The sequence below is a fragment of the Phyllobates terribilis genome, unplaced genomic scaffold, assembly GCF_046119375.1.
Source record: "Phyllobates terribilis strain yellow unplaced genomic scaffold, ASM4611937v1 Scaffold_3__8_contigs__length_932513732, whole genome shotgun sequence".
In the NCBI taxonomy this organism is placed as follows: Eukaryota; Metazoa; Chordata; class Amphibia; order Anura; family Dendrobatidae; genus Phyllobates; species Phyllobates terribilis.
The window spans coordinates 248,471,463-248,494,667 of NW_027362763.1; the positions used below are offsets into that span (position 1 = coordinate 248,471,463).

Sequence of the window (23,205 nt, forward strand, 5' to 3'; positions counted from 1 at the left end):
CTGTCCACATCTATCACTTTGCAGTCACCATCAAAGTGTGCCTGCACTGTGAGCCTAAACTTTGTCCTCTCAATTTGCAAACAAGTAAACTAGGTAGGTTTTCATGACAAATTTCAGCAGCTGCTCCCCCTAGTGTTTAAAAGTGGAAAATATCAAAACATTTAAATCTTTTTTTCATATTTTATACCAATAAAAAGTAAATCTTTTTAAATAGTAACACATTAACACAGTACATTTCTTTAATTGTTGGAAATGTTTATTTTTTATGCCACATGCTCTTTAAAAATCTGTATCCTGCTGCTGGGGGCGTAGTACTGGCACGTTGCCCTCACTAATCATGGCGGACCGCACTGACAGCCCCGCACGCTTCTGAGCGTGTACGTGATTGCATCACAAAGGGCAGTACCCGGCTCTCGCTGCAGTCGCGGAGGCCAGGATGGCTGCTCGGTGTGTTCCGTGGCTGCTGCTGGTGAGCGGCGTCCTGGCTGCTGTACTGAGCGCGGCCTCGGCGGACGGGAACGGTCTCCCGAGCAAGAAGCTGAGGATGCAGTACACGGCGGGGCCGCTGCTCAAGTTCCAGATCTGGTGAGCAGACATGGCGGGTGTGCAGATAGCGCCCGCTCCCAGCACCGTGCTGCGGGGTCACCTTGTCCCCGAGGGTTAGCAGCGGTCCCGGCCTGACCCAGCACAGGAGCGGGCGGGGAGTGCGGCGCCGCTGAGTAATGGCTGCACCTAGAGGCGGGGAGGATCGGCCTGTGCTGCAGAGTCCTCAGTGTGCGGTGGAGGGCGCTGTGACTACAGGAGGCTGCTCAGCGGCCCGTGCTCCAGGCTGGGTCAGCACATCACAGCAGCAGCCACCATTGTCCTCACCCCAGAGACATGCCCCCTACAGGATCCTCAGCTAGCGCTATGGCAGCCTGTAAGGGCATAACGAGGCATGCGGAGAGCGGGGCCACCCCCCACTGCGGAAGAGTGGCGAGCGAGGGACTCCCATTGTGGAAGAGAGGCGTGTAGAAAGTGGTGTGGCCCCCCCAGTGCGGCGGAAGATCTGTGTGTAAAGGGCGGGGACCCCCACTGCGGCGGAAGAGGGGCGCGTGGAGACGGGGGAGCCCCACTGCGGTGGAAGAGGGGTGCGTGGACAGTGGGGGAAACCCTACTGCGATGGAAGAGATGCGCGTGGAAGGCTGGGCCCCCCCCCACTGTGACGGAAGTGGGGTGTGTGGAAAGCAGGGTCCCCCCCACTGTGACGGAAGAGGGGCGCATGGAAAGCAGGGTCCCCCCCCACTGTGGCGGAAGAGGGGTGCGTGGAGAGCTGCAGCCCTCCTCCTGTGAGGCGGTAGAGCCGCTGTCAGACCCTGCACCACCATATGGCTGGCATGCAGGGGAAATGAATGGTGAGACGCGGCCTTCCCTGGCAATAACAGGTAGTTGAGCAGCCGGACCCCCAGCGATCTGCCGATCATTGGGCCAAATTCTTGTGAACGCTCCCTTCCCGGCCGCCATCTGTACGTGCTGTGATGGCTCAGAAGCGGCGCCTGCATCATCTGCTGCCGTGGTCAGGATCGGAGGTCACTCTGATCTCGGCCATTGATGGGACATCCCTGCGGTGCTTATCACAGCCTCTCGTATGCTGTAGATGGGGGGCCACAGCTTTCATCCAAGTGGTGGGCGCTGCAGTCAATATTGCCATCAATATTTTAACGTGCCAACGAAATGAAAAAATATGATTTGTCCCTTTTTTAAAAAAAAAGAAGTTTAAAGGTTAAAAAATGTCTGCAGTGATAAAGGGTTAACTCTTTAGGGGTCTTGGGAAAAGTGTGTGATGGTCCTATAAGAGCTGTAGAGGGCGCCCTGCTCTGCTCTCCCAGAAACAGATTACGAAGAAATGGCGGAATGAATTTTCATCTTTCTTGTCTGTTCCTGGATGTGACTGATGTGATGACTATGTTAGTAACATTTGGGGGCGACCAACTGATACAGGAACAGGAGTATAACTTTAGGTTCCCTGTCCGGATGATTGCCGCTCAGTGTAAACGTGCCAGTGATCCGATGAGAGGACATGAGGGTGGCACCAGCCCTTCCCCCATCATTGCCAGGTGAAGATGGTCATTACCAAGCGCCAATCGGCTTCTTACATTGTCAGTTAGTGCTCATCTCATTACAGGCAGTTTATCCTCCCTCCCCAACAATCAGTGCGTGGTGGTGGCCAGTCCCTGGGACCCTCGCCGGTCATTAGGAGGTAGGAGCCCTGGCACTTCTAGATTTACCTGGCACGTTGCTGCCCATCCATCAGCTGCCTGGTTTTATGACTGCGCTAATCTTATTTATTTGCCGTCACTCACAATTGATGGATGTGTCATGGAAATATGTATGTACAAATATTAGCATTGCAGATGTGTTGTACCTCTCTATGGCCCCTGCCTGCCATACAGATCAGAAAACTGTGGCATGTCATCAGATGCCATGTGTACGGAGCTGGCAGCGCTGCAGACAGAACAGTCCAAATCTGTATCCAAATCAAAGTGGCTGATGGCATCTATCCGGACACAATTGAAGCTATATCCCCACTGTGGCCATTTACAGGACAGCAATGGCACATACCTGGATAGACGCTGAGAGCCATCTTCCTTTACATGCACAGTCATTTCTCCTAGGGGAGAATAGCGCTGTACACCGGCGCCACCTACTGATGTAATGACTGTATTGACATTGATGGATTAATGTCGTAGAAGATGGTCTGCTCTTGAGTGTTTTTGAAGAAACCAGCCCTGTCTGTAGGGTGTAAACAGCAGAGCTGGAGTCATGCTTCTGTGTACATAACACCTGCATACCTCGCTCAGCCAGCGTATACCAGCTTTTAGTGTATTTATAGAGGAAGCTCCGCAGAATATGCCATAAATGTCTGGCGGATGCAAATCCTACCCGAGACCCCCGCCTGTCTCCACACTAGGGGTCCCCCAACACCGCAATCAGGCAGAGAACGAATGGAGACGTGGTGATGTATTTCTGTAATACTCTCAATTTGCTTCAGTGCAAGTCACAGAAACCGTCACACATCGCCTGCCCCTGATCAGGAAGCTGCACACATGGTCCCCTCACCTTTCATACAGAGCCCCCCCTTCTGCAGATAGGTGGGATCTGCATGATCAGACTTTTACACATTGCCGCTCAATATGGTTTTAAAATGGTTAATGTTTCGCAATTCAGTCTAAATCATCTGAGTGCATAAGAAGAGGGGAGAGATCCTAGTGCTCCATCCATAGGGTTACTGAGACTGACCATTACATCTGTGTACTGGGGAGAGGACCTAGTACTCCATCCATAGGGTTACTGAGACTGACCATTACATCTGTGTACTGGGGAGAGGACCTAGTACTCCATCCATAGGGTTACTGAGACTGACCATTACATCTGTGTACTGGGGAGAGGACCTAGTGCTCCATCCATAGGGTTACTGAGACTGACCATTACATCTGTGTACTGGGGAGAGGACCTAGTACTCCATCCATAGGGTTACTGAGGCTGACCATTACATCTGTGTACTGGGGAGAGGACCTAGTACTCCATCCATAGGGTTATTGAGGCTGACCATTACATCTGTGTACTGGGGAGAGGACCTAGTACTCCATCCATAGGGTTATAGAGGCTGACCATTACATCTGTGTACTGGGAGGAGGGGAGAGGTCCTAGTGCTCCATCCATAGGGTTATAGAGGCTGACCATTACATCTGTGTACTGGGGAGAGGACCTAGTACTCCATCCATAGGGTTACTGAGACTGACCATTACATCTGTGTACTGGGGAGAGGACCTAGTGCTCCATCCATAGGGTTACTGAGACTGACCATTACATCTGTGTACTGGGGAGAGGACCTAGTACTCCATCCATAGGGTTACTGAGGCTGACCATTACATCTGTGTACTGGGGAGAGGACCTAGTACTCCATCCATAGGGTTACTGAGGCTGACCATTACATCTGTGTACTGGGGAGAGGTCCTAGTGCTCCATCCATAGGGTTATAGAGGCTGACCATTACATCTGTGTACTGGGAGGAGGGGAGAGGTCCTAGTGCTCCATCCATAGGGTTATAGAGGCTGACCACTACATCTGTGTACTGGGGAGAGGACCTAGTACTCCATCCATAGGGTTATAGAGGCTGACCATTACATCTGTGTACTGGAAGGAGGGGAGAGGTCCTAGTTCTCCATCCATAGGGTTATAGAAGCTGACCATTACATCTGTGTACTGGAAGGAGGGGAGAGGTCCTAGTGCTCCATCCATAGGGTTATAGAAGCTGACCATTACATCTGTGTACTGGGGAGAGGTCCTAGTACTCCATCCATAGGGTTACTGAGGCTGACCATTGCATCTGAGTACTGGAAGGAGGGGAGAGGTTCTAGTGCTCCATCCATAGGGTTATAGAGGCTGACCATTACGTCTGTGTACTGGGGAGAGGTCCTAGTACTCCATCCATAGGGTTACTGAGGCTGACCATTACATCTGTGTACTGGGGAGAGGACCTAGTACTCCATCCATAGTGTTACTGAGGCTGACCATTACATCTGTGTACTGGGGAGAGGTCCTAGTGCTCCATCCATAGGGTTATAGAAGCTGACCATTACATCTGTGTACTGGGGAGAGGTCCTAGTACTCCATCCATAGGGTTACTGAGGCTGACCATTGCATCTGAGTACTGGGGAGAGGTCCTAGTACTTCATCCATATGGTTATAGAGGCTGACCATTACGTCTGTGTACTGGGGAGAGGTCCTAGTACTCCATCCATAGGGTTACTGAGGCTGACCATTACATCTGAGTACTGGGAGGAGGGGAGAGGTCCTAGTTCTCCATCCATAGGGTTACTGAGGCTGACCATTACGTCTGTGTACTGGGGAGAGGTCCTAGTACTCCATCCATAGGGTTATAGAGGCTGACCATTACATCTGTGTACTGGAAGGAGGGGGAGAGGTCCTAGTACTCATCCATAGGGTTATAGAAGCTGACCATTACATCTGTGTACTGGAAGGAGGGGAGAAGTCCTAGTGCTCCATCCATAGGGTTATAGAAGCTGACCATTACATCTGTGTACTGGGGAGAGGTCCTAGTACTCCATCCATAGGGTTACTGAGGCTGACCATTGCATCTGAGTACTGGAAGGAGGGGAGAGGTTCTAGTGCTCCATCCATAGGGTTATAGAGGATGACCATTACATCTGTGTACTGGGGAGAGGTCCTAGTACTTCATCCATATGGTTATAGAGGCTGACCATTACGTCTGTGTACTGGGGAGAGGTCCTAGTACTCCATCCATAGGGTTATAGAGGCTGACCATTACATCTGTGTACTGGAAGGAGGGGAGAGGTCCTAGTACTCATCCATAGGGTTATAGAAGCTGACCATTACATCTGTGTACTGGAAGGAGGGGAGAGGTCCTAGTGCTCCATCCATAGGGTTATAGAAGCTGACCATTGCGTCTGTGTACTGGAAGGAGGGGAGAGGTCCTAGTACTCATCCATAGGGTTATAGAAGCTGACCATTACGTCTGTGTACTGGGGAGAGGTCCTAGTACTCCATCCATAGGGTTACTGAGGCTGACCATTGCATCTGAGTACTGGGGAGAGGTCCTAGTACTTCATCCATATGGTTATAGAGGCTGACCATTACGTCTGTGTACTGGGGAGAGGTCCTAGTACTCCATCCATAGGGTTACTGAGGCTGACCATTACATCTGTGTACTGGGGAGAGGTCCTAGTACTCCATCCATAGGGTTACTGAGGCTGACCATTACATCTGAGTACTGGAAGGAGGGGAGAGGTTCTAGTGCTCCATCCATAGGGTTATAGAGGATGACCATTACGTCTGTGTACTGGGCAGAGGTCCTAGTACTCCATCCATAGGGTTATAGAGGCTGACCATTACATCTGTGTACTGGAAGGAGGGGAGAGGTCCTAGTACTCATCCATAGGGTTATAGAGGCTGATCGCTATATCTATGACCTGTGTACTGTGATTACATAGGCTGATGTGTACTTACCTTCTTTCTTGTTCCTCTCTGCAGCATCTCCTGAGGTTACCGGCGGGTGTTTGAGGAGTACATGCGGGTTATCAGCCAGCGGTACCCAGACATCCGCATAGAGGGAGAGAATTATCTTCCCCACCCCTTGTATAGGTAAGATATTCGCCGTCTGTATGATGACCTGTTACTCATGGGGCAAGCAATCGAATATAGGGCGAGAAAAAGTGTATTAGTTTCCTGTAGAAGCTGATGGTGTCTGTGCTGTGATTTTCCAAAAGCATCTCCGAAATGATGGCAGGGATGTAATTGCGGCTCCTCCATCCCCGTGTGATCACTTTTTCTTACACTGAAGGACAGAATCATCATCATCATAGATCCGCAGAGTTGAATGCTTCCTGTTGCATACTATGTCTTCCCCCATTTTTTTTTCTATTCTTTTCCTTTGTTGGGGGGATTGTTGCATGTAGATAGATATGCAGTAAATACTAATATACATGTATATCTAGTAGCCTTATTAAAGTGGTTTTATGTCAGTGCTAGCTGTCTTTGGTATTGTAGCTCATACTTGTGAGTGAATACTTTTGAACTGCAGTACTTGGCACTGCCTATGATCAAGAGTGGCGCTGTTTCTGTAGAAGTACAGATCTTTCTAATCATGGATAAATCCTTTAAAAAGGTTGTCTCAACTCGGCAAGCTATCACCTATCCACAGGAGAGGCATTAACTTGCTTTTGACTAGGGGTGAGACCTGTGTGACTCTCCACCAATCCCAAGAACGAGATTCTGAAATGTCCTGATCTAATGGAGATTTGGCTGTGCATACACACCCCTACATTCATTATCTCAGCTGAACACTGTACTATCTTGGGCAGTCCCATAGACTGAGTGTGGATGTGTATTTGGATCCCCGTTCCTGGGATAGGTGGGGGTCCCTGTGGTCAGATATCAGTAAGTTCTCACCTTTCCTGTAGATGGGTGAAAACTTGCCCAGTTGGGACAGCCACTTTAAGCAGTGATATGTTCCTTGGCCGCTGACTTGTACTTTAAAATGTTCTGTAATGTTTTTTTTTCTTAACTCTGTCTTAGACACATCGCATCGTTCCTGTCAGTCTTCAAGCTAGTATTAATAGGCCTAATAATTGTTGGAAAGGATCCTTTTGCATTTTTCGGCATGCAACCTCCTGGTCTTTGGCAGTGGGGACAAGAAAATAAGGTAGGTGACCTCGTGTCAGTGATTGTTCATAGGTAGCTCGGATCTGTATTCTAGGTGGCGGCTCTTGGTATAAGCGCTGATCGCCATCTTTCTTGGAAGGACATAGGGCGCCCTCACATTGCTGTGCACACGTTCACATGTCACCTGTTATATAAGATGTATTGCTGCCAGTTGCATCATCTCCTTCTGGGCACCCAAGGAACAAGTGTTTGCTCCAGCGCCGCAGGAGGATGGGACGTGGAGACGCTCAGGAAGAGCTTCACTGTTAATACAAGGAAGTTGTCGAAAGCAACTTTTTCTTTTTTAATACACTTGAATACAGACTTAATCTCTTGTATAAGATCCCTACACAGTGTCTGAGTTTATACTGTATTTTTTGCTAATATGTTGATTATCGGATGATGATCTTTTCTTTGAACGTTTGCTGCTCTTCTGATATTGACCTTCCTCTGCTCATGGTTTCTCGCTAGGTCTACGCCTGCATGATGGTCTTCTTCCTGAGCAACATGATTGAGAACCAGTGTATGTCTACCGGAGCCTTCGAGATCACTTTGAATGGTAAATGTTGTACTTTGCAGCTCTGTGGCCTGTGAGTGATTTGCATGTAGACCGTTTCCATATGGCTCAGGGTAGGCCATGAGCGCTGGCTGCGTCGCCATCTGTGGGGTCCCGTGACACACGCTGTACAACACGACATCCGGTGACCCCCAGTAAATGTTTGTTGTGTGGCTGCTGCTGGAGTTATACTCCGTCACCTGTGCTGGGTAACCTTTGCTCGCAGACTCGCTGCTTCTATACAAGCTATGAATAATTAACTATTTAACCCTTTGTAGTCATGTCCACAAAGTTATTGTGAACCTTAATATGCTGCTGTAGAAGCGAGCCATAGCAAACAAGGAATTGGAGAATTCACCGCTAAAGAATGGTTTCTCACGTCCAACCCTCAGTCCATATGTGGAGCGTAACGTTTGGACCTGCTGTCTCCTGAGCTCAGAAGCCACATTTATTTCTGAGACTGTTGTGTTCGGGTCAGGAGATTGGTGGCTGGTCAGTACACGGATCTTGATAGTTGGATGTGTGAAAACGACCTAAGGCATTACACCCGCCCGTATTGTATCCGTATTTGTGTACCTATAATTGTTCAGAATTCTTTATTTTGGTACTTAGTACTCAAATAGTAGAGTAGGTAAGTGACGACTGCAGATTTCCGGTGTCGTTTGATATTCTTGGTGTCACTGGCATTTTGTCTTCCCCCATCCCCCACATATTAGGAACTGGTATATTCTTGTAGGCTCACTAAATAATAGTTATAGGGAAGCTGCTGAACTGAGTGAGGAAGGAAATGTTGTCAGTCCCACATTGTCTCTGAGCTGATCGCCCCCTCCCCAGCTCCGGCTTCGGTCTAGAGACGTTCTCTTATTACCTATAGTCTAGTGTCCTCCTGTGTATTGCAGCTGTCACTCACCACTTAATGAACCCCTTTAGGACCAGGCAATTTTTGTGTTTTGCACTTTTTTTTTTCCTCCTTTTTCTTCCAAGAGACATAACTTTTTTTTTTTTCTTTTTTTTTTTTAACCCCTCAACATAGACATATCAGGGCTTGGTTTTTTTGCGAGGATGAGTTGTATGTTTTAATGACACCATTCATTTTACTATAAAATGTACTGAAAAACCAGAAAAGAATGCCAAGCTGGATGAAGTTGTGGGGAAAAAAATGCAATTCCGCCATTGTTTTTAGGGTTTTGTTTTTACGATATTCATTGTGTATTAAAAATAACTTGGCTAACATAGTACAAAATTAAAAAAAAAAAAAAATATGACAGAAAATGAGAGCCTTAGCAACACCAAATCAGATTGCAAATGCACTAGTAGGAAAGGCATTTTCTGAGACTCATCATTTTTATTAGGGAACTTGAACCTGTGATCGTCCGATCACTTATACGATGTTCAAAATAATAGCAGTCCAATATGACTAACCAGATTAAGCACTGTTTTTGGTATAAATTATATTATCACATGTCAAACAATTTACCAGTTGGTGCAGTAGATTCCAAGAAAACCCAACAGTCTCAGCATTCATGATCTGCATGTTTTTGAGTCTGTGTAATTGAATAATTAATTGAAAGGGGTTTGTTCAAAATAATAGCAGTGTGGAGTTCAATTAGTGAGGTCAATCATTCTGTGAAGAAACAGGTGTGAATCAGGTGGCCCTTATTTAAGGGTGAAGCCAGCACATGTTGTACATGCATTTCTCCTTGAAAGCCTGAGAAATATGGGTCATTCTAGACATTGTTCAGAAGAACAGCGTACTTTGATTAAAAAGTTGATTGGAGAGGGTAAAACTTATAAAGAAGTGCAGACAGTGATAAGCTGTTCAGCTAAAATGATCCCCAATGCTTTAAAATGGAAAGCAAAACCAGAGAGAGGTGGAAGAAAACGGAAGACTACCATTCGAATGGATCGAAGAATAGGCAGAATGGCAAAGGCTCAGCCAATGATCAGCTCCAGGATGAATAAAGACAGTCTCAAGTTACCTGTCAGTACTGTGACCGTTAAAAGATGCCTGTGTGAAGCTAATCTCTTAGCAAGAAGTCCCCGCAAAGTCCCACTGTTAAAAAAACAAAAACAAAAAAAACATGTACTGAAGCGCATACAACTTGCCAAAGAACACATCAACTGGCCTAAAGAGAAATGGTGAAGTGGGCAATGAAGCTGGGTGGTGCAAGCATCATGATATGGGCATGTTTCTCTCACTATGGTGCCGGACCTATTTACTACATACCAGGGATCATGGACCAATTTGCATATATTAAAATACTTGAAGAGGTCATGTTACATTACGCTGAAGAGGATATGCCCTTGAAATGGGTGTTTCAACAAGACAACACTAAACACACAAGCAAAATCTTGGTTCCAGTCCAACAAAATTGAGGTTATGGAGTGGCCAGCCCAATCCCCCGACCTTAGTCCAATAGAACACTTGTGGGGTGACATCGAAAATGCAGTTTCTGAGGCAAAGCCAACAAATGCCAAAAAATTGTGTGATGTAGTCAAAGCATCCTGGGCTGGAATAACAGATGACAGGTGCCAGAAGTTGGTTGACTCCATGCAACATAGATATGAAGCAGTTCTAAAAAACTGTGTGTATACAACTAAATATTAGGTTAGTGATTCACAGAAATGACAAATCCTCAAAAAAAGAGATAACATATTGTGAGTTTGTAAAGACAAATGCAGACACTGTTTTTTTTTTTTTTTTTTTTAAACAGTCCAATGTTCATATTTTATTTTCTGTAAAGTAGTTTAAAAATTCTATACATTTCTCCATGTTTTGAATTAGAAAACAGTGTGCAATGTTCCCAATGCATGGAAATAAAAACTAGTATAAAGATTTTGTGCTTAACTCATGTTTATTCGGTCTCCCATGACAGCACCACGTGAGAGAGAGGATCCGCCCATCAAGGACAGGAAACCTACAGGTTAAAAAGGGCGGCCCTCTCTTCCCGCCTCAGTTTTAGGTTTCCTGTCCATGATGGGAGACCTCGCAGGCTTACCTGCAGAAGATGGACTCCTGTCCCAGAGAGGGCCACAGCAGGTGGTTGGAGCCGGTCCGTCCCGGTCCTCTGGAGACGCCATGGTAGGGCTCAGTGGGGCGCCTCCGTGAGCATTGCGGCGGGCGCGACATCGCCTCACGGGGAGGTAGATGTCCGCCAGGTGTGGGGCCGCTAGCGGGCTTCCTCCCCCCACTACAATTTGCAGGAGATCCAGGTTGCGCCGGCGGGGCACGTGACAGGCGCGACCTACTGACGTGACTTCCGGTGCGCCGGGCAGGAAGTCCCTGTGACTTCACCGGAAGGGGCGGAGCTCGTTTGAATTTTGCGCACGAGCAGCTGAACGCCGGGGGATTAAGGTCCTGGCGGCGAGGAGCCCACCTGGCCACCTGGGGAGGAAGACCAAGAAGCAGGTAACGCCCTTCTGGGTAAAAAAAAAAAAAACACACCCACACATGGTACCGGTATGGCCAGTATATAAAGGGTCTGGTAACATACAGAGGTGCTTCCCAGCCCATCCTTACATTGTAAGTTATGGAAGTTTCACAAGAGCTGTCACCTAGGCAACAACATCTGCTGCAGGAGCAGCCCTCTGGGGAGCCCTCACAGCTAGTGGCGCAGCGCCATTCTCGGCTAGGGTCTGGTCGTGCAACTAGAAGAGCTGTCACTAAGAGCAGGAAGGACAGTCCGGTGCGGCGTGATTCCTCGCCATGCATGTTGGATTCCTCTGCTTCTACGGTACCGAAGGTTCTGTGGGGTGAGTGGAATCTTTGTGAAAGTTCTACTAATGTTTCCTCCTTCTTTCTATCTATAACTTTCTTTTAGAGCAAGAAATGTTCCTCGAAATCCAAGCACAGAGAATATGCCTTATGCAGCTGTCCACTCCCTGATTCATATAGTAAGAGGTTATGCCAGCTTTGTATCAGCAAAATGATGTCGGAGGAAACCCCAGATTTTTCCCTAGGCCTAAGAACTTTAATAAGGGAAGAAATAGGCAAAGCATTGCAGGGTTCAGAGTCTGGGCATATTCCTCAAGAAACCCAGCCGGGTTCAGACTCTGAACTGTCGATCGCCTCCTCCTCCTCCGCCTTCTCTTCCTCTGACTGTGAGCCAGATAGGCAGTGCTTTCCCCTGAAGGAGGTCGATGCCCTAGTAAAAGCCGTCCGGTCTACAATGGGGATAGTGGACACGAGGGCAGAGAAATCAGCTGAGGATGTTATGTTTGGTGGTCTGGGGCTAAAGAAAAGGGTCTTTCCGGTAAATTCAAAGCTGAAAGACCTCATTTATAAGGAGTGGAGGAAACCGGTCAAGAAGGGTAGTGTTCCTCCATCCTTTAAAAGGAAATATCCATTTGAGGATGCTATGTGTTCCTCCTGGTTAAAAGCACCCAAGCTGGATGTTGCTGTTACCAAAGCAGCGAAAAGAACTTCCCTCCCTTTCGATAATATGGGTGCATTGAGACCCCCTAGACAGACGGGCTGATACTTTCTTGAAAGGGGCATGGGAGACAGCTGCGGGAGCACTGAGACCAACAGTAGCAGCTACCTGCACGTCCAGAGCCCTGATGGTGTGGCTTGAACAGCTAGACAGTCAGTTGAAGGATGGGACTTCTAGGAAAGACATTATTTCTTCCCTTCCACTGGTTCAGGGGGCAGCAGCTTTTCTTGCGGATGCATCTGTGGACTCAGTAAGGTTGGCAGCAAAATCAGCAGCACTGTCAAATGCGGCTCGGCGAGCCTTGTGGATTAAATGCTGGCCAGGGGATTTACAGACTAAATCCAGACTGCGCACAATCCCGTGTGAAGGGGAATACCTCTTTGGTCAGACCATGGATGACTTATTGGAGGAAGCTGGGGACCCCAAGAGGGGGTTTCCATCAGTACCTCTACCCTCCTTTAAGAGATCGTTCCGGAAGAGAGATTTCAGGGAGCAAGACAAGTCTGACGAAAGGGGTCGAAAAGGTAGAGGTCTACTCTTTGGTCAGTCTCCAAAAATTGAGCAGAAGCCAGGGGATATGCAATCAGCCCAGGTGGGAGGGAGATTGTCATTTTTTTTGTCCCAGCTTGGGAACAGATTTCTCATAGTAATTGGATTTTAAGCCTGATTAAGTATGGTCTTAAATTTCAATTTAAAGCATTGCCTCACTAAAGGTTCATGGTTGTTCCCTCCAGTTCTTCCCCAGAACGCCAGGCTGCCCTCGTTTTGGAAGTACAAACCCTAATAAGAAAGCACGTCCTGATTGAGGTTCCGGAGGCTGAAAAGGGTCTTGGTTTCTACTCCCCGCTCTTCTTGGTTCCGAAACCGGATGGACGTTTCAGGACAATCATAAATCTGAAATCCCTGAATAATTTCCTTAAAATACACACCTTTAAAATGGAGTCTTTTAAAATCCGTAATAAAGTTACTTTTTCCCCACTGCTATATGGTAGTGCTCGATCTCAAAGATGCGTATTACCATATCCCAATTCATAGTGACTATCAGAAATACTTGAGGCTGGCCATTGAAATTGACGGGGTGGTTAAACACTTTCAATACACTGCACTCCCCTTCGGTTTAGCTATAGCCCCGCGAGTTTTTACTAAAGTAATGGCGGAAGTTATGGCACATGTAAGAAAAAGGGACATTCTAATTATCCCTTACCTGGATGATCTCCTGATAGTGGGGATCTCGTTGGTTCAGTGCGAAACCCACCTGCGGGAGACCATGTCGGTCTTAAAGAGCTTGGGGTGGTTTCTAAATTTAGAAAAGTCTAGACTATCTCCACTCAAGGTACAACAATATCTGGGGGTCATATTAGATTCCAGGAAACAGCTATGTTGTCTTCCAGAAGAAAAAATTGATAGAATCCGGGAGTTGGTAGCACAATGTATACGTAAACCTTCTATGTCACTCCGTAAGGCCATGTCACTATTGGGAACCTTCACCTCCACTTTTCCTGCGGTTCGTTGGTCACAATTACATTCAAGAGCTTTTCAGTGGGATGTGTTGTACAATAACGCAGCTTTAGAGGGGCATCTAGACCGTGAGTTTACGCTAGGTCCTCGTGCCATAAGGTCCCTTCGTTGGTGGTTGCGACAAGACAATCTTGCTAAAGGGGTTCCCTGGGAATGTAGTCGAACTGCAGTCTTGTCCACTGATGCAAGTGCTACAGGTTGGGGAGCTCACTTTGAAGGGAGATTAGTGCAGGGAACCTGGTCAAGCAGTGAGCGACAGTTGTCATCAAATGTTAAGGAGCTTCTGGCGGTGCAGCATGCGTTCAACGAGTTCCTTATATATTTGCAGGGCCAGCATGTCCGTATACTCTCGGACAATCAAGTCACGGTAGCTTACATAAACCACCAAGGGGGAACCCGCTCAAGAAACTTGATGAGGGTAGCGAACGCACTTCTGCTGAAAGCCGAAGATCATTGTCCCTCTCTTTCGGCTACTCATCTAAAAGGGAAGGAAAACATCACAGCGGATTTCCTCAGCCGTACTTCCGTAAAAGAGGGAGAGTGGTCCCTAAATACGCGAATATTCTCCAGAATCGTAGACATGTGGGGCCTTCCGACTGTGGACTTATTCGCAACAAGAGCCAATCGGAAAGTGGAAAATTTTTGTTCCTTAGACCCCAGAGAAGAACCTCTGGCAGTGGACGCCTTCATGGTTCCCTGGAGATTTCCTCTGGCATATGCCTTCCCTCCCATGATCCTGCTCCCAGCTTTGATAAGAAAGATCAGGGCAGACTGGGCCAGGGTGATACTCATATGCCCCTTTTGGCCCAAAAGAGTGTGGTTCCCTTGTCTCCGGAAGATGTCCATATCAGATCCCTGGGTTCTTCCGGAGATTCCGGACCTCCTCACTCAGGGGCCACTTTCCCATCCTCCAACCCAGAGTCTACATTTGACGGCGTGGAATTTGAGAGGGTGTTATTGGCCAACAAAGGATTCCCCGCAAATGTAGTGAATACTCTCCTGGCTAGCAGAAAACCTGTTACCACCCGTATTTATGCCAGGACCTGGAGGAAGTTTCTGTCCTTTGCAGAAGTTAAGGTGGAGGAGGGGCCCCCTATTGGGAAAATTCTGGAATTTCTGCAGCGGGGCTTAGAATTAGGTCTCACTACCAGTACCTTGAAAGTACAGGTGTCGGCGTTGGGAGCTTTATTTTCTTCCAATATTGCAGATAACTATTGGATAGCCCGTTTTATAAAAGCTTCCTTTAGGTGTAGACCCATTACCAAAGTAAAGATGTCTCCCTGGGATTTGAATTTTGTATTAGATGCCTTGACCGGTCCTCCTTTTGAGCCACTAGATTTAGTCTCCCCCAAAATTATTTTCCTAAAGACGGTCCTGTTAGTAGCCCTAACTTCAGCCAGGAGAGTCAGTGACCTACAGGCCCTTTCAGTATGCCCTCCATTTACGCAAATTCTGGACGATAGGATTATATTAAAACCTGATCCGGCCTTTCTTCCTAAAGTGGACACTCGATTCCATAGAACCCAGGAGATAGTTCTCCCGACTTTTTGCTTCCTGCCCAAAAATCAAAAAGAGGAGAGGCTTCACACTTTAGACGTTAGGAGGTGCGTACTAGAGTACTTAGAAGTATCACGTGGATTTAGAAAGGATAAGTCCCTATTTATTTGCTATCAGGGGGCTAGAAAGGGTTGTAAGGCCTCAAAGGCTACAATCGCTAGATGGATCAAGGAGGCCATTTCCCTCGCATACTCCTCAGGGGATAAAGAGATACCGGAGGGATTGAGGGCGCATTCTACCAGAGCGGTATCAACCTCCTGGGCGGAGAAAACAGGGCTTTCCATTGAGGAAATTTGTAAGGCTGCCACTTGGTCTTCTCCCTCTACTTTCTATAGGCACTATAGATTGGATCTGGGTGGCTCTGCAGATCTCACTTTCGGGAGAAGGGTGCTTCGAGCTGTGGTCCCTCCCTAATTTCCTTCGTCTCTGTAATTCTCTCACGTGGTGCTGTCATGGGCGACTGAATAAAGCCTTAGTTACTTACCGGTAACAGGATTTTTCGGAGCCCATGACAGCATCCTTATATTCCCTCCCTCCACTGGTGTTGTGCACTCCTGTAGAGTTGATTTCTTTTTGTGCACCCTTGCGGGAAATTGATGAAAAGTAATGTACTTAATGTGATTGTTTTGTTATAACTAACCTTGGCGGTACTCTCATGCTCTGTTAACTAAATTGAGGCGGGAAGAGAGGGCCGCCCTTTGTAGGTTTCCTGTCCTTGATGGGCGGATCCTCTCTCTCACGTTGTGCTGTCATGGGCTCCGAAAAATCCCGTTACCGGTAAGTAACTAAGGCTTTTTGAACACTGCTATTATTTTGAACACTATTGTACATTGTAACACTATGTACAACAATGCTGCAGTATAACTCGAGGTCTCGTCTCTAAAGCTCTGCCTATGGCTGAGCCTCACATGAGTACCAAGATGACCTTTACGGCCCCTGGCTGCCATAGTAACCCATCGGCACCCTGCGATTGCATCATGAGGGCTGATTGAAGCCAGTGCTCATGGTCAATGATGCAATTCACCGATTGACATCAACAATCTGCGCTGCGACCACTGCTGTGCGACAGATGATGACTATGTAACATAACTGCCATTTACAGCGTTTGTTTCACGCTTGTGAACCCCAGCTCAGGACATATCGTATTTTTCGGACCATAGGACACACTCCCCCCCCCAAATTTGGGAGGAAAATGGGGGGTGCGTCTTATGGTCCTAACGCAACTTACCGGTGCAGGTGGAGCGGGATCGCAGGGCCCTCTGGTCCATCCCTCCATCAGGAAGGTGGAAAAGGTGAGGCGGGTCGGTATCTGGCTGGGGCCTGGCTGGGTACCGGTGTCTGGCTGGAAGGAAGAGCTGCGTGAGCGGCTTTCCGATGTTCCTGAAGCTGTGATCTACAGAAAAATGGCCACCGGAGTCGGCGCATGCGCTCTGCCACGCCGTCTGCCATTTTCCTGTAGATCACAGCTTCTCCTCCACTGCCCCCCCCTCCCTCCCTTCCCCAGGTAAGATACCTATTCAGACTATAAGACGGACCCCTATCTTATAAAGAATGTTTTTTCCTATTTTCCACCCCAAAATTTGGGATGTCTTATGGTCCGTTGCGTCTTGTAGTTACATCCATCTGCGTGAAGGGGGTTAAAAAGCCAATGAGAAGCCCTGCCCTGTCTTAAACAAAAGTTACCACAGTAAGTTTGTTTAAAGGGGAAACCCCCTTTCACTTCAGTTTTCCCCACCAGGCTGTGTGGATAGGCCTGTGTGGATAGGCGCCAACTCTCACATAATGTCTCTATAGTTGAACATAAACATACACTTTGCTTTTAGATAACTTAAGAGGGCGATCCAGACTACTTTCTATCAATTGGTTGCCCTTTTTGGGAATACAAACGAAAATGGCAGATGCTGACCACAGGCAGATGTTAAGCTGGCAGTAGTACTGTGAAAGTTGCTCCTGCCTCGTGACACGTGCCCCTGTGTGAAAAACTTGAGTCACAGATCAAAACTAATTGGTGGTTTAATATCCAGAGTATCCATCTTCACAGAGCGTCATGGAATAGAGGAGTCCTGTGCGCCCCTCTGTCACAACCCTCCGCAAAGTTGTAGCAATGAATGGAAATCCAGGAGCCAGGGCACTAGGAGTGCTACTTTTGGTAAATTTTAGTGAAGAAAAAATTTTTTTGCTGCACAGGGCCAAAAAAAGAAAAGGCTAAGCAAGAGATATACTGAACATCCAGAGTGGATGGGGTACTACTTATAGGGAGCTAATTGTAGACCATTCCCCATAGATCCTCCCATCAGTCCAACCTTTGTTGTAATGGAAGCTCTATATAATAAAAACAAAACATCAATGTCATTAAAAACCTGGGTTAAAATGCGAATATACATCCATCCACTGTCACTGACGGCTTAATTTATCATAGGTGATTAGTAAGTTTCATAATACGAACATCAATGGTGGCCACACTCCCTGGGTTTGCGCTGACCTTTTTTTTTTTTTTTATGGGGGAATGGAGTCTGGTCGCCCCTCTTTTGACCAATAGATTGTGCTTTTCTGTGCTTTGTTTCTTGCCCGTCTTCTATTTTGTTGTATTTTATTCCAGATGTTCCTGTGTGGTCAAAGCTAGAATCTGGCCATATCCCATCAATGCAGCAACTTGTTCAAATTATTGATAATGAGATGAAGTTAAACGTTCACATGGATGCGATACCCCACCACCACCGCTCATAACCACATTTTCCAGCACCAGATTCATTTTGTAAGTATATGGACATCTGTAACCTTGATAAGATCTTCTGCTCAGACAGTATTAGAGTCGTCAATGAAGAGTCTAGAATGAGGGTGTAAAATGTTCCCTGCAAGTAATTAGCAAAAAATAGGACAGGACATAAGAAATGCGCTGAGACCTGCTATTAATGAGGTCACCCAACCTGTTCTCTGCATAGGATTGGGATGCAATGTCTCCTACATGGATGTGGTGCTCCATTAACCAGTAAAGGAAAGTATTAATGGGGGGAGAACATAATATACGAGCATGCCGAAGATACTCGGAAAGTACCCTAGCGTGCTCGGTGAAAGGGTTAAACGAGCACGCTCGCTCATCACTATTCTGAATAGCTTAAAATCACAGGTGGCTAACCTATTTTATGATATTGAAAAACTATAGTGAATCATTAAGCTTATCAATGATGTGTCTGTATCTCAATATATTGATATTAATGTATTTGCTGTGATCTGTAAAATGATAATTACAAGTAACAGGAACCCCAGAAAAATCACCGTCGCTTAATTATAAATTTTATTTTTTAACGGGCACAGAAAAAATGTCTGCTTTTCCAGACTGTCCAGAATTTCTGGAGGTTGGCAATACTGTACAAGAACTTGTAGCTTTGGTAATATAAAAAGTTTGTCCAGTCTCATAAGAAAAGTCTGCAGTAATTCGTGTGACTGCAGACTGCTAGATCATGACGGCGTGTGGTGTTCACACCGTCATGATTCTCCGTTACTCTCAATACGAGTGGGCGAGTATGTCACCATATGCCGTTTGCATCCAAATGAGACCTGCACTTTTCTCAATTCTATTTTATTGGGAGAATCCAGATGAGTCTAGTTGGCATGTGATCACAAGTATGTCAATGGCATTTTGCCAGCTGCTCACACTGGGAATTCATGGGAATCGTGACTGTGTGCACATCATACACGGTCATGATTTGCCAGTCTGCAGTCATATAGGATTTATATTGTTGCTATATTTAGTTATAGTTGAATTTTATGATCTAAATATGTGGTAGATTAATGCTGGGCCAAAATAACTTTTCCTCCATCATCAATTACTTGCTGCCATTTATGAACCTCAAGCATAGAAGCTTAGAACATATTTTTCAGCTGTGGCTCCCTGTCCGCTACCCTTTTACTAGAGGCATATGGTGCGCACACACTGGTGCTGCCTGGCGGATGTCTCCCCAGGTGTAGTAACACCAGGGCAATAGTAACGGCCCTACAGTTTACATTGAGTTGCCCATAAGATTGACAGCATGTTGGCCAGCACAATGTGTAGATTTAATAATGCAGCGCCATGCGTCTAACGAACCTCTACTCCTACACCCTCCAGGCATGCCGTGGGCTTTTCTGAAGGTGTCAGCGGGGCTGGTGTTTTATGAAGGCCTGCTCTGAAGACAGCTCCTGTTGGTGCCGGCTGGATGTCTCCGCCATCTCGTTGTACCTTTTGAAGTCCCATATGCAAGGTTTTTCTGAGTGCTGCCCTCTTGTGGAGTTTTACAGCCAGAGTGCAATGAAATTCTGTGTAGATCCAACCACGTTTTTTTGTTTTCAAGCCATTCTTTCATTGTTTCACATTGTCCCATACGTCACATAATGCTGGCATTAAACCTTGTTTTCTAGTCATCATTTACAGTGTCGGAATAGGGTATCGCATTTTCATTCTCCTGAGATTTTTTTGTCTTTGATATCTAATTTTTATAAGAATCTGTTTTTTATAGTTTAAAGTGAAGCTCTAGCAAAAAAAAAACAACCTAAGACTCCAATAATCGGCTACTGTTAGCGTGTAGTTCTGGATGTTCTGTATGATAAGATTATATTGCAGATCGCTAAGTTATTCTAAATTATAAACACATGTATCGGCATTGGAGAATTATTGGTGACTGTATGGAGGATGCAGCTATCCTGTTGTATTCGAGTTACTGTAGAGTTTTTAAACTGAGCCTTTCTACTAGTCCTCTTACAGATGATGCAAATTAAGTTAAATAAACCTACCATTAAAGTAAAACCTCAAAGTGTGTGTGGACTCCATTTGTGTTATACATGTGTATTCCCACTCAACCTGCAGCGTATCGAAGAACCCGGACATCAGCTTCTCCCCTGTCTGAACTGACTGCAAACTGGGAAAATGGTTTGTATATGGATGCAAAACAAGATGGCAGTAGGGTCAAGGGGTTGAGTAACTTTGTGTCTTATACCTTCTGCTAAAGCACAAACAAAATATGCATTTAGTCTATGTAAGGAAATGCTCCCAGGATATACCATTTAGCAGATGGAGGCTCAAAGTGTGTTGCTTTGGCCTCCGTCTGGCTGCCATGTATTTACCTTTGGATGGGTACATTTGGCAGGCATATGTCATAACGTCCATCCAGTCTATTGGCACTGTCTGGCGTATAACTCCTGAGCCTATGCTTCCTACAGTAGGCATAAATGCAGTGTGTACCTAGCCTTATACTGTCTGTACTACATCAAACATAGGGAGGGAAAACATGGTAATCAGCCCACTGTAGTAATACATTGTGATTATAAAAATTAATCTTGCATAAAAAATGGGCCCCAGAACAAAAGGCAACACATAGTAGGATTGGACAAGGTAATGTAATGTGTTTATATTTGTAACGGAACGTATACATAGACAGCAACGAGGTCATGGACAACAAGTGAAGTGGTATTAGGATGTAAATCCAAGGACAGACATGTGCCATCATAAAAGAACATGGGTAAATAACAGTTTCCCATCATGCATTTGTTCTATCCTGTTGGAATGGTGCTGACACCGATGCAGGTCTCGGCCTAAACCTTTGTCTATAGTGTTTGCATCGTAAGGCTGAACACAGCCTCCACCCAATTTGAACATGATGAATCCAAAAATATTCAACAGAAAAAATACCCCACAAAAATAGGTGAGAAGGTAACATATAGTCAAATGACCTGACAATAAGGGTATTGAAATACAGAGTTAAGGGGTAAAGTAACAAACGCAAGGTGAAAGGGTGAAAATGATAAAAAGCCACAACAATAATGTGTATCATTTGAAGACTGAGCCCTCGCGAGCAGGGTCTTCCTGTACCAGTCGGTGACTTGTATTGTTCATGTTTATTGTACTTTTTACACAACATTTGCCTCTTTCTTTTGAAAAGAAACAAAACTTAAAGAATAATAATGCTGAAAACACAGCTTTTATTATCAAACCTACACTTAGTTGAAGATGACTACATCCAAGTATAGGTTTCATACCAAATTCACAAATCCTCTCATAGGCTAGGACTTTGCTATGGCCACCATTGACCTCTAAGATGCAAATCCCTATCCATCCAATATACAAGGGGGTTCCTGAGGATTGCCATTCCTCACAAGCTGGGAAGACTTAATTTCAAATTCAACATGCTGCAACTTAGGATTTTACCAGCAGTAAGAATATTTGCAAAAGTTATAGCAGTATAGTCATGGCATAAAGGAGAGACATACGAGTGAGTGTACAGTCATGGCCAAAAGTATTGAGAATGAGACAAATAGTAATTTTTCCAAAGTTTACGGCTTCATTTTTTGTAATGGCAATTTGCATATACTCCTGAATGTCAAAGAGTGATCAGCTTAACAGCAATTACTGTACTTGCAAAGTCAATATTTGCCCAGAAAATGAACTTTAACCCCCAAAACATATTTCAACATCATTGCAGTCCTGCCTTAAAAGGAGCAGCTAACATCGTTTTAGTGATTGATCCATTAACACAGGTGTGGGTGTTGATGAGGACAGGGCTGGTGATCAATCAGTCATGATTAAGTAAGAATGACATCACTGGACACTTTAAAAGGAGGCTGGTTCTCGGTATCATTGTTTCTCTTCAGTTAACCATGGTTATCTCTAAAGAAACACGTGCAGCCATCATTGCACTGCACAAAAATGGCCTAACAGGGAAGAGTATCGCAGCTACAAAGATTGCACCTCAGTCAACAATCTATCGCATCATCAAGAACTTCAAGGAGAGAGCTTCCATTGTCAAAAAGGCTCCAGGGCGCCCAAGAAAGACCAGCAAGCACCAGGACCGTATCTTAAAACTGTTTCAGCTGCGGGATCGGACTACCAGCAGTGCCGAGCTTGCTCAGGAATGGCAGCAGGCTGGTGTGAGTGCTTCTGCACGCACTGTGAGGCGGAGACTCTTTGAGCAAGGGCTGGTTTCAAGGAGGGCAGCAAAGAAGCCACTTCTCTCCAGAAAAAACATCAGGGACCGACTGATATTCTGCAAAAGGTACAGGGAGTGGACTGCTGAGGACTGGGGCAAAGTCATTTTCTCTGATGAATCCCCTTTTCGATTGTTTGGGACATCTGGAAACAGCTTATTCGGAGAAGAAGAGGTGAGCGCTACCACCAGTCTTGTCTCATGCCAACTGTAAAGCATCCTGAAACCATTCATGTGTGGGGTTGCTTCTCAGCCAAGGGAATTGGCTCACTCACAGTCTTGCCTAAAAACACAGCCATGAATAAAGAATGGTACCAGAATGTCCTCCAAGAGCAACTTCTCCCAACCGTCCAAGAGCAGTTTGGCGCCCAACAATGCCTTTTCCAGCATGATGGAGCACCTTGCCATAAAGCAAAGGTGATAACTAAATGGCTCATGGAACAAAACAGAGATTTTGGGTCCATGGCCTGGAAACTCCCCAGATCTTAATCCCATTGAGAACTTGTGGTCAATCATCAAGAGTCGGGTGGACAAACAAAAACCAACAAATTCTGGCAAAATGCAAGCATTGATTATGCAAGAATGGACTGCTATCAGTCAGGATTTGGTCCAAAAGTTGATTGAGAGCATGCCAGGGAGAATTACTGAGGTCTTGAAGAAGAAGGGGCAACACTGCAAATATTGACTTGCTGCATTAACTCATTCTAACTGTCAATATCACCTATTGGTACTCATAATATGATTGCAATTATATTTCTGTATGTGATATAAACATCAGACAATCACTAATAAAAACCAGAGGCCAGCAGGTCATGTGAAAATATAATTTTTGTGTCATTCTCAAAACTTTTGGCCATGACTGTATACTCTGTATAGAGATCATCTATGTAACCCAATCATGGACATGTGAAGAAAATATGACCATTGAAGCAAGAAACTATTGGAAAACGAGAGAAACACG

The 23,205-nt window shown here is 46.0% G+C and overlaps 1 protein-coding gene across 1 annotated transcript; it reads left to right on the forward strand.

Annotated features, from left to right (window-relative positions):
• The first annotated feature begins 349 nt into the window (after nt 1-349).
• SELENOT (selenoprotein T) lies at nt 350-19,816 on the forward strand. Its single transcript, XM_073674712.1, has 6 exons — nt 350-585; nt 6,055-6,165; nt 7,099-7,225; nt 7,696-7,783; nt 17,888-18,043; nt 19,397-19,816. The coding sequence occupies exons 1-5, from the start codon at nt 437-439 to the stop codon at nt 18,013-18,015; spliced, it is 603 nt and encodes a 200-aa protein (XP_073530813.1). The 5' UTR covers nt 350-436; the 3' UTR covers nt 18,016-18,043; nt 19,397-19,816.
• The last annotated feature ends 3,389 nt before the right edge of the window (nt 19,817-23,205 follow it).